The sequence below is a fragment of the Eschrichtius robustus genome, chromosome 20, assembly GCF_028021215.1.
Source record: "Eschrichtius robustus isolate mEscRob2 chromosome 20, mEscRob2.pri, whole genome shotgun sequence".
Lineage (NCBI taxonomy): Eukaryota > Metazoa > Chordata > Mammalia > Artiodactyla > Eschrichtiidae > Eschrichtius > Eschrichtius robustus.
The window spans coordinates 23759087-23771652 of NC_090843.1; the positions used below are offsets into that span (position 1 = coordinate 23759087).

Consider the following 12566-nt stretch of genomic DNA (forward strand, 5'->3'; position numbering starts at 1 on the left):
TAGAGGCCGCGAGCCACAACTACTGAGCCCATGTGCCACAACTACTGAAGCACGCGCACCTAGAGCCCGTGCTCCCGACAGAGAAGCCACCGCAACGAGGAGCCTGCACACTGCAACGAAGAGTAGCCCCAGTTCACCGCAACTAGAGAAAGCCCGCGCGCAGCAACAAGGACCCAACGCAGCCAAAAATAAAAATAAATAAAATAAAATAAATTTATTTTTAAAAACAAATGTTTTTAAAAAGAAAGAATTAAATGATTCTGCAGTTTTCAAATGCATAAACATATGATAGGTCTTATTTCAAGTTGGAGGGACTCGAAGTAATTCCACTCAGTAGACATCTAGGTGAACACCCAGCTGAAGGCTCAGTGCTCACACCGCATGGATGAACCCACCAGCCTCACAGCCTCTGAGTGCCCTTCCTGGTCCCTCCGGAGAGAGACCTGCATCCCAGAGCCTCTGAGCGACAGGCAGAAGTTTGGCCCTTGGGTTTCCAGAGAAAGCACCAGGCAGAATTTTGATAAGAGGAGGAGCAGCAGGAAGGAGAGAGAATTCACAGACATGAAAGTCAGGCAGGTCCCCAAGGGAAATACCACTCATTCCAGAGGCCACTCTGAGAACAGAAGGAGCCCTGGACTCAGAGTCAGGACACCTGGGGTCCTGACTGTCATTTACTGGATTTGTGACCTCAGACCAAGTCATTTAACATTTCTGAAACTCAGCCTTCCCAGGGGCATAAAAGGGTTAATAATAACTGCCCTGCCTACCTCCCCAGGCTGATGAGACAATAATAACAGCTGGCATTTACTGAATGCTTGCCATATGCCAGGCAACAGGCCACACGTTTTATATGCTGCAGTACTTCTTAATTCTCCATCAAGCCTCTGGAGTGGCCTCTATTATTGACCCTCTTTTACAGGTGAAGAAACTGAGACTTGGAGAGTGTAAATAATTTGCCCAAGTTAGGGCTGACAGTCTAAAGCAAGTAGATTGACTCTGGGTTCTATGCTCTTAACTGTGATGCTGTACTGCCCCCTGGAGTACATACAGCATAACTAAAAGGACCCTGTGTCCTTACAACTGTACAACAGGAAGACACACAGTAGGTACCAAATGCCATCTATAATGCAATGTCTCCCCAAGCAAAGCAGAAGGGATGCTTCAAGGACACCTCCAAGTGAAGACTGAGGAATGTAGGGAGATTCAGGAATATGTCCTTCAAACCCTCAAGACAAGACAGACTTGGAAATAGCAGGAGGGGGCGTTGTATCCTCTCCTACCCCACCCCCTTCCCTGTGAGACAGCCAGAGGTGCTCCCTGCACAAAAGAGAGGTCCTGGGAGTTTCCAAGGTTGCACAGGACAGTCTGCTTTTTGCAGAGGAGACAAGAGGAGCCTTCTGAGAGCACAGACTCAAGGTCTTCCGGTGAAAAGAGACAGCGAGCCCCGATGAGCATCCCCAAGGAGAGTGAAGAGCATGGGGTACTGTAGTAGAAACAGCATTAAAGTACAAGTCAGGACACTTGGGTTGGAGTATCAAAACTTGGATCCTAAGTCTAGCTCCAACATTGACAAGTTGTGTGCCCTTGGATAAATCACTCCACTGTCAAGACCAGATGACCTCTAAGGTCCCTACCAAACTTGATTCCTACAGCCCTATCTTCTCTGCTCTGCCTGGGCCATGGGGCCCTTGGATGGAGGAAGGGACTCATTACTTATGAAGTTCTTTTTATGGGCAATGTACTGTCAGAGTCTTTTAAAAATAGTAATAGCATTGGGCTTCCCTGGTGGCGCAGTGGTTGAGAGTCCGCCTGCCAATGCAGGGGACATGGGTTCGAGCCCTGGTCTGGGAAGATCCCACATGCCGCGGAGCAACTGGGCCCGTGAGCCACAACTACTGAGCCTGCGCGTCTGGAGCCTGTGCTCCGCAACAAGAGAGGCCGCGATAGTGAGAGGCCCGCGCACCGCGATGAAGAGTGGCCCCCGCTTGCCGCAACTAGAGAAAGCCCTCACACAGAAACGAAGACCCAACACAGCCAAAAATAAATAAATAAATAAATAAAAATTAAAAAAAAAAAAAATAGTAATAGCATTAATATGACATATATCAAGAATTTACTCCGTGCTTGACCCAGTGCTAAACTGCCTTATGTTATGATAAGAAAAGTTATCCAAAACTTGGAAATAAGACAAAATGATTTCACCATCCCTTTATTAGGGCATTGTCTAAGAAAAAAGAGAAGCTGTAGCATTCTCTCTCCCCAAACTGAGAGGAGGAATGAGGTGGATGGGCAGATCCATCAAAGAGGAGAGAAAGGTCCACTGGAGACCCAGGATCTTCAGGGAGAACCCAGGGTTCCAAATAAAGAGAAGCAGTCAGAGAATGCACAGGGAGTCTTCCCAATAGGATGAGAGATTCCATACAGCATGGTAGAGGCCAAGGCCTTAGGGAGAAATGGGGTGCGGTGACATGGTAGGACCGGGCTAACTCCTACTCACTCTTCCAAACTCAATTTAAACCTGGCTTCCTCAGGGAGCCTTCCAGGACCCTTCGGACCAGGTCGAGCTTCCCTGCTCCATGATCCCAAAGCACTCTGCCCTTCCCTTCCAGTTAACACTTGTTGAACTTGCAATTACCTGTCTAATGTGTGATTTTCCCTTCGTGAGAGGAAGGCCTGTATCTGTCCATGACTGCTGGGAATCCAGCATGAACGACATAGTACCTGACATACACAGGAGCTCACCTGATATTCAGTGCGTGGATGGATGAATGGATGATCTGAAAATTCAGGTGAAGGCAACAGGAAGAGGGAGCAAGAGTCTGAGGTAGAACAGAGGCATATAAATATAACAGTATTTCATCTTCTGAGAATTTGATTTCCTTTCACAAGTCCATACATGCTTTCTGAAGGGAGGCAGGACCTACAAAGAGGGAATTCTGTCACATTCAGCTGTCTGTGAGATAATGCATTTGCCCACTGCTGGCTGACTCAAAGTTTCACAGTTTATTTTCAACTCATTACCTATTTTTAAAACTATTGACTTGAGCTTTGCCTCTGGCTATCGGCAGTTCATCTCTCCTTATGCCTCAGCATTCTCTTTTAAGCTCATTTTTACAACTTAACCTCCAAAATAGTCCCAATTCCAAGTATACTGACCTGCTGTCTGTATAAACCATCAAAATACCTCAGAAGTTTCATTTCTATATTCATGTTATACCTCCAAGATGGCTTCTCACATCAGAAAGTGGCACAAAAATCCTTGGTAAAACCTTGCATCTTGATTTGAGATGCAGAAAATGTGCTTTTAGTCATTATCGGTCCATATTTACCCCTTGTTCTCTCTGTAATCAAGTCAGATTTTCTTGAACTCATAAAATTACATATCTAATATATGAAGCAAGCACTGAACTAGATGCTGGAGATACAGAGATTAATAAAATACTAGCAGGACAGAAATATATTAACAAATGCATGTCAAGGACGGGTTGAGGGGAGGAGGAAGACTGCTTTCCCTGAGGGACTAGTATTAACTTCTCTTATGGACAATGTGGATCATAGAACTTTGTTGATTTTTTTCTTAATGGAATCAGAATGATAGCATAGGCAAAGTAAGATAATAATAGGTATCGTTTTCCCTCATTAGGTTATGAACAATAATATCCAGTGGTGAAATTTTATCACTGTTTAGCTGTCAAAGAGAAAGAAGGGAAGAGGAATGCTCATCCCCGTCAGTGGAAATGTCATTGGCATAGCCTTTCTGGAGAGCAGTTTTTATCAAACTTTTACATCAAAAATTTTAAAGTCTTTATCTAGCAATTCTATTTCCAGGTATCTCCCCTGGAGAAATACATATGTGTACAAAGAGCCTTTATAAGACAGTTCATTGCAGCATTGTTTAGTTTACAATAGTAAAAGACAGAAAACTACCCATATGTTCCTCAGTCAGAGATACAATGCAGTAGTTACAAAGGAGGTAAATCCATATGCACTGCCACATCGGCTGGGTAAGTGAAAATAAGTGCAAATAGTGAGTTGGAGAATACTGCAACTTGGGCCCATTGTTGTTAAAAAAATAAAACAAAAAATTTAAAAACATGCATGCATGTATCTGCGGCGAGCACTGTTGGTTTTCTCCCAACAGTCATTCCCTCTTCCCCTCCCTCCTTGCAAACAGAATGCCCAGAATTTTTTCAAGCAACAGGCAGATAGCAATGTGCTATCTGGGGCAACAGGTCTCACTGCCAGCCCCTGGGATGAAGCATTATTGGTTTTATAGAAAAATCGGTCCTCTTAGACAGTGATTGGTCTAGAGGTGGGCTTGTGACCCTATTCTGCCAAGGAACCGTGAGGGAAAGTCTGCAGGGAGACTTCTATCAAAGACTTTCTCCTTTGATCAAAAAGAAAAGCCCTTGGCGCGGATGTGGAGAAAAGGGCACCCTTGTACACTGTTGGTGGGAATGTAAATTGGTGTTGCCTCTATGGAAAACAGTATGGAGGAGCCTCAAAAAATGGAAAATAGAACTAACATGTATGATCCAGCAATATCACTTCTGGGAACATATCCAAAGGTAACAAAAACACTGACTCAAAAAGATATCTGTGTGTTTACGGCAGCATTATTTACAATAGCCAAGACATGGAAACAACCTACGTGTCCACTAATGGGTGAATGGATAAAGAAGTTGTGGTATACACATATATATATATACACACAAATACACACACACACACACACACATATACACATACAAGAGAATGTTGTTCCACCATAATAAAATGAGGAAATCCTACCACTTGCAATAAAATGGACCTTGAAGGCATTATGCTAAGTCAAATAAGTCAGACGAAGACAAATATTATATGATCTCACTTATATAGGGAATCTAAAAATAATAATAAACAAACTCACAGTAAAAGAGATCAGACTGTGGTTACCAGAAGTGGGGGTGGGAGGAGAGAGGGAATTGGAGGAAGGTGGGCAAAAGATACAAACTTCCAGTTGTAAGATCCATAAGTACTAGGGTGTACTGTACATAATGTACAACACGATGACTATAGTGAACACTGCTGTGTGTGGCATATAGGAAAGATGTTAAGAGAGTAAATCCCTCTGCCACCTCCATCTATGTTATCTACTATTAATGGAATTTTGTGCAAATCCCTTTGGGTATATTGATAAACAAATTAATATGCAAGTCATTTGGGGGGGGATCTATATACTAGCTACAAGTTTTCTATGCAGTAAACATGGTTTTTATATAAATTGTAAATTTATCCAACTAATTTGTTGAAATAATTCCAATGAATTGGAACTGCTAGGACTAAGGATATCCAAAATTTATAGTTTGAGTCCAAACTAGATTCCCCCCTACTATATAGATGGGACCTCATCAATCTTGCCCCATGTTTATGTGGGTCTGTTTCCTAAAGCTGTACAAATGTTAGATTTTTAATCTTTGGTAATATGATATTACAAAGAAATTGCTTTTCTTCTTATTGTTCAGCTCAGTCATCTTCATATATACTTAATCCTTACTAGTCACTTGTATTATTTCATTTTCTTCTGTTTTTTGTTTTTTCATTTCCCTTGGTACATCAGTGTCTTTGTTACTGGTTTCTAAGAACTCAGTTATGACTGAGGATGGTAACCATTTGTCATGCAATGCAAATGAAATACCATATTTTATTGCCATCAACTTACTATGGTGATTTGTATTTTGGTTGTATATTAAAATATAATCATGTTGTGTTTTATAAAAAAAGAGTAAACCCCAAGAGTTCTCATCACAAAAATTTTTTTCCTTTATTCTTTTCTTCTTTCTTTTCTTTTTATTGTACTATGTGAGATGAATGTTAGCTGAACCTATCATGGTGATCATTTCACAATATATGTAAGTTAAACCATCATGGCTGTATGCCTTAAATATAGAGTGACGTATGTCAATTACTTTTCAATAAAACTGGAAAAAAGAAAAAGAAAAGCCCTGCCAGGGAAGAGACTATTTTCTCCCTGTTCCCTTCCTTCCAGCTTGGAATGCTCTTGGGTTGTGCGAGGATGTGAGACTTCAGGTACAGCAGCAATTTTGCAGCCATGAGAAACAGGCAGAGAGAACCACAGACACACTGACCAAAGATAGGGCATTGCTGAGCCACCAAATGGATTCTGAAGCCAGCCTGCCACCTCTAGAGTTCATAAACATTAAATGTCCTTATGATTTAAGCCACTATTTGTCAGGTTTTCTTGCATCTGAACATATAATTGACTCAATACCCGCCCCCCAAAAAACTACTAGCAAAATATACATCAAACTGTTAATAGAGGTTCCGTTGGATAGGAAGGGAAAGAGGACTTTCACTTTTTCTTGAAATATATTTTTCCCAAAAAATATATATGAGTATTGCTTAGGTCAAAAATTGAAAAAAAAATACAGTTCAACTTTAGTAACCACATATGGCCTACATATTTGGGTTCTAATTTCCCCCATCTTATTCATTTTCCCAGGCTCTGATTCACTTATATTTTCCCTCTTTACTGTGTTTTGGAAAGCCACTTCAAATCTTCTGTTGAGAGACTGTATTAAAAAAAAAAATGCAACAAAGGGTATAGGTACTATAATAGAAGTCCATCTCAGTCTTGTTAGATGTGCAGAGTTTGAAAGGCAGAAAAAGTAAAGGCAATGAGGAAGCATCAGCAAGAACAAAGGCACGTAGGAGAAAAACAGCTAAGTTTATTCAGGGAAATCTCAAGTAGCTCAAGATTTCTGAAGTGGTGAGAGCTGGAGAGAGGGAAAGAGGCTGAAATAAAGGGTCTTTCTAGGAGCATAGGAGTTTGAATGTCAGCTTGAACCTGACTGTGGTCATGATGATTCTAATGATGGCAGCTAACATTCACTGAGACCACGTTCTGGACCAGGTGCTGTTCTGAATCTAATAACTAGTCCTAAAAAGCAAGTCAACTTTTATGCCCTTTCCGTAGATGGGGAAACTAAACAGTTTGGGAGAGAAGAGCTGTTGAAGGATTTTAAGCAAGAGTAGCATGTTGAGATTCATATTTTTAAAATACATCTCTATACATACTTAAATATTTAGAGATGAAATGATACATCTTGGCTTTGCTTCAAAATAACCAGAGTTTGTGGGTGGGGATATAGATAAAATTCCCAGGAGCTGATCATTGTTGAAGCTGGGTGATGCATAGAAGAGGGTGTATTATACTAATCTCTCTTCTTTTGTATACATTTGAAGTTTTCCATAATAAACGTTTTAAAAAAATCTCTGGCTGCAATGTGGAGATCCAACTGAAAGTGTGAAGTTAGGGTATTAACAGGTGAGAGCTGATGAGAGTTGGTGAAGTGGCAGTAGGATACAAAAAATAAAAGACATTTTGAGAGAAACTAGTCTTTGTGGTGGGGGAAGGAGTAGCGAAAAACCTCAGGTTTAAAGTCAGTCTTAGGTACGTAGCTTAAGTGACGCAGTTAATGCAGCAGCTGTTAACATAATAGGGAATACAAAAACAGGTCTGGGAAACAGTGAAAGGAAGGGTGTGGAAATGTGTTCAGCTTTGGATATGTCAAATTTGGTATGGCAGTGTGTTGGGCATCTAAATCAGTGGCCCTTTCATAGAAAATCCTTGAGTATGTACCTTCAATTCAATCAAATCTATTTATTTATAAATTACCTAAATGATCTATAGTATATGTTATGTAACAAAGATACTTTTTGCATGACATGGAAGTTCTAGCATTTCCTACCCACAACCTAATGGGCTGTATTTCATACTGTTAAGAGTATGGACACACTACCCTTTGAGGACCGCTGATGGTTTTAGGACTGGAATGTTCAACCTCTCTGAACCTCAATTTACTTCCATGTTTATAGAAAATACTACTTTCCTTACAGAGGAACAATGAAAATGTCATGAGATATACATATATACCGATGTGAGCACAAGTATGGTGCCAGGGGCTGCAAAATGCTGTTTACACTTCATTCTTCCTTCTCCCCACACCTCTTGCCCCAGTCTCCATTTCCTCCAGATTAGAACAGAATAGCCAATGCTTTTTGCTTCTTGTGTGAGGAATCTGGAGATGCATTTAAGTGGACTCCCGAGTAGCTTGAGAGCTGATTACAGGTGTGAGCAAGCACTTCATTTCATAGGCATTTGCTTGCTTCCATCCCATCCCCAAGGTGAAGTGCAGAAATGCTGGTCACAAACCCCCCAGCTGGTCACTTCACTCTGCACAGGCTTAGAAAGGGTTATATACCCTCACCAGAAACACACCACACTTAACATCTAGTAAAGCAAGAGACTTCTCACAACTGAAGAAATTTTTCAAGAGGCTAATAATTCTTCAGTTCATTGAATATTAGCAGGGATTGGGCGAGAGATGAGTTGAATACACTAAAGGTCAATTCATTACTCCAAATAAATCCCATGTGGCTCTAGATGACAAAATATCATCTCACAGCTTGAGAGTCCCCCCTAAAACAGATATAAGCCACATTCATGCTATCTTAGCAACTGCCAATAGAGAAGTGGGTAAATAAGTTCATGACTGTGGCTCTTATCTCCCTGAAGAGTTACCTTGGCACTGGTTACAAGAAGGATTTGAGCTTGACTCAAATCCTCTAATCCCCATCAAGAGAGTAAAAAAATTAGAACTGGGAATTCTTTATTATGCCCCTAGTAGAGTATAAATATGACCTAGAGATGTTAACAAAGTAGAATTAAAATTTAAACTCTGGGGGCTTCCCTGGTGGCGCAGTGGTTGAGAATCCGCCTGCCAAAGCAGGAGACATGGGTTCAAGGCCTGGTCCGGGAAGATCCCACATGCTGCGGAGCAACTAAGCCTGTGCGCCACAACTACTGAGTCTGCGCTCTAGAGCCCGCAAACCACAACTACTGAGCCCACGTGCCACAACTACTGAAGCCCGTGCTCCGCAACAAGACAAGCCACCGCAAGGAAGAGTAGCCCCCACTCGCCACAACTAGAGAAAGCCTGCGCACAGCAACGAATACCCAATGCAGCCAAAAATAAATAAATAAAATAAAATAAATTTAAACTCTGCTTCCATTATTTTTTTCTAGAACGATAAATTCCTGTAAGTCTTTCACACTCTGAAAACCATATGCAAAATAAGCACACATAACGCTTAGCGTCCATTTCTGAAACAATGATTGAGCTGAAGCTAAAGGTAAGGTGATGACAAAAAGCTACAAAAGCCTTGCCTTCAATTACTCACATAATTTAATGCTGCCCTCTAGCAACTCGAAAGAGAAATAATATTAATAAGCCTACTGGATCTAGGACTCTGAAATTTTTAGCCTTAGTATTATTTACGACAGAAGATGCTGAAAAAGGAGGCCACGTAGGAAGGGTCTCCACAATTGTACAGCAATAGCCCATCTTAATAGAAAATGTTCTTTTAGAAAGATGCTGGGATATGTTAACACAATCCAGCAGGCTGCTCGAGGTCATCACCCGTAGACCTGGAAGGACCTTGAAGACACTGAAGATACCCTGCACTGGCCTGTTGTTTGTACAGTTAAGTGGGATCTATTACTTCTCTGGGCAGAGCCAGAACCATTTTTTGTCATTGGATTAACTTCCTTTTCTAACCTGCCATTTCTTTTCCACATTTTAGAAAGGAGGTGGGGTGAAATACATAATATAATGTCAGTTTTTCCTAAGAAACATAGGGACTTAAGCAAGGCTATATTATGATTAAAGAATTAATCAACTGACAAACTTGGAACCTCAATTAAACTTTTAAGTTGGCATCATGAACATTTCCAGGAAGGGGAGTGGCTAGTAATTAGTAGGACAAGCATACCAGGTTTTCATATGCCCCCCTCCCCACAAAGTAACAGTGACAATCATTTGAAGTACTAAGCCCAGAAAAGTCTTTTTGCTTCCACAACTACCTTTCTAGGAAAACCTGAAGGTTCAAAATTTATACCATTAGATCCCATGGTTCTCATAAATGTGGATTGACCTCCATGGCTCATCAGAACCTCTGTTAGCTGATACCCAGAAACACAGAGAGATCTATGCTGGGAAAGGGGGAAATACTAATCAGGGTTAACTGTGAAACAGGAGACTAACTGCCTGTATTATTTTTGGCTACAGACAGGTGTTTCCAATCTCTCATGTTGGGTTTTAAAATGCACCCAAATTAGCATGTGTGTAGGTGGAGAGGGAAGAACCACATACACTTAGTTACAAACAAGAGTTACTATGGGTTTATTAAAACATTTCTGGTAACTTAAATAAGCACAGCTGGCTCAATTTATCATTATCCTTATATTATCACTCATTCTGGAAAGTTTCTGAGAAGATTTATCAGGACGGGTTTCTCTTGTGGCTCAACTGGATCTGAGGAAAGAACAGAAGAAATTATATACTTGATTTACAGTCACTGGTCACCAACAAACAACATGCACTGGCAGTGCTGTTCTGGCAGGCAAGGCAGCTGGACTGCTTTCTCCTCCTGGCTAACGTTTTGCTCAAAATTCCGCCACCTTCAAAAATTCTTTCCCCTAATTAAGTCTATATGTACTCCCAGAGTCTCTCCTCAACATTTATGAATCTCAGAGAAGACCAAATTAGTCAATTGTGATGAACAGGCCGGTTGCAGCTCCACCTCAGAACCACCACCATATCTCAGGTGAAAAATCAAGCCATGGGAAGAGAAGCATGTCCTACTGTTTTAAATACCAAGCAGCAATTAGAGGAAGGCACAAATCTTGTACCTGGAAGTCAAAAGGTACAAACATCCAGTTATAAGATAAATAAGTACTACGGATGGGATGTACAACATGATAAATATAACGAACACCACAGTGTGTTATACAGGAAAGTGGTTAAGAGAGTAAACCCTAGGACTTCTCACCACACAGAAAAACGTTTTTCTCTGTTTCTTTAATTTTTATCTAGACGAGATGACAGATGTTCACTAAACTTATTGTGGTCATCATTTCATGACGTATGTGAGTCAAATCATTATGCTGTACACTTGAAACTTATACAGTGCTGTATGCCAAATATATCTCAATGAAACTGGAAGAAAAAGAAATACATATATGGCGTATATGTGTACATATATGCATATGCCAAATATATATACTATATATGGCAGCAAAACTAATGACCAACCATTAACTAGCTACAAGGCAAGCCACTTATAATCTCTCAAGAAACATACAAAATAAAAGGCTTTGAGCTTACGGAAGCTATAATTATATGTGGAGATACTTATGTCTCTCAGTTAAGTCTCTTCTCCTTTGTGGATTAAATTATTCAGTAATTATAATTTTGATGACCATTATGGACACAATATTAAAGATCTGCCCTCAGAAGAACAGAGCCAGACTGTTGTGATTTGGGATAAAAAATTCCCAAGGAAGGTTCAAGTCCAACTAGGCTCTTCCTGATCTATATCCATCCCACTCCCTTAACTGAAGACAGAGCAACCCAGAGGCAAAGAAACAAAAATCAGTTAATATGGTCCCTCTGCCAATTGACAGCAATGGGTGTAACCTTAAAACTTTGTAGGATGAAAAAAAAAGTGAAAGATTTTCTTACTTCAAATAATCTCTTTAAAAGTCTGAGTAATGATGCAACCTGAAAAAGTAAAAGACAAATCATCAAAACAATTTTGTGATTACCCAGGATATTGTCAATCAGATCACAGAATGGCACTTAGGAAGACTTCAGGTGCGGAAATGTAATCACAATCACTCTCAATAGGCAGCTAGGTTACTCCTCAAGCTGACATTCTGAAGTATCCTAATGCTAATACCTCAGATTTTAGATAAAAGCCATCAGCTTGCTCCAAAGCATTACATCAGGGTCTATGAAATACCTGATCAGCCACATCCAACAGAAATGCTGTCAGTCCAACCCACATGCTAGAAACAGTCTCACTAGAGACCAATGCTCTGGTGAAAACTCTAATGGGCTTTGGGGCTTAAGAAAAGAAAAAAATCAGTTATAATAGACCAAAGCTTTGGAAGAGAATTCCTAAGTGCAGTAAGAATCTGCATCCTTTTATAAAATCCAAACTGAAAGAACCACTCCAAAAATGACCTGAAATGATAATGATGGAATTATCAATTTTCCCAGTACCACCCAACCATTTTCCTTTCAAAGTAAGTAAAACTATAAGCCATATTATTGTTTGCTATGTTCTCTTTTCAAAACCAACTTGTAGTCCTCCTCTTCTTCACCCCAGATTTCAGTTTCTTTGAAAGCAGGCCTTCCCTGAAGCATACAAACATAAACACAGGGTTCTATGCAACATTCACTGCCAACACATGGGAGCAAGGAAAGGCGGCTATTTTTAAGTCACAAGTTTTCCCCCAGAGCTACCTTGTCACCTGTATCTTCTAGCAACAATGTAATTAGGTTTTATTTGTTCTTGCTTTATACCCAAGTAGGTTGAGCATAGAAAAGAACCTGGACAGAGCACAGACTTTTGGTATCTTTGTAGTTAACATCCTTATTTACAGCTTACAGCTGCAGGAAAAGAAATACCTCTTAAAAAAAAAAAAATCACTTAAATCT

The 12566-nt window shown here is 40.4% G+C and overlaps 1 protein-coding gene across 2 annotated transcripts in view; it reads right to left on the minus strand.

The window, feature by feature from the left end:
* Positions 1-10220: 10220 nt before the first annotated feature.
* UTP18 (UTP18 small subunit processome component) overlaps positions 10221-12566 on the minus strand; it is a 37910-nt gene continuing 35564 nt past the window's right edge. The window contains exons 13-14 of one of the 2 annotated variants that reach the window (XM_068531473.1): positions 11586-11624; positions 10221-10376 (exon numbers count right to left, since the gene is read on the minus strand). In XM_068531473.1, coding sequence (XP_068387574.1) covers positions 11600-11624 — 25 coding nt within the window. In that variant the 3' untranslated portion in view covers positions 10221-10376; positions 11586-11599. The remainder of the gene's footprint in view (positions 10377-11585; positions 11625-12566) is intronic. The other variant, XM_068531474.1, reaches the window with a different exon arrangement.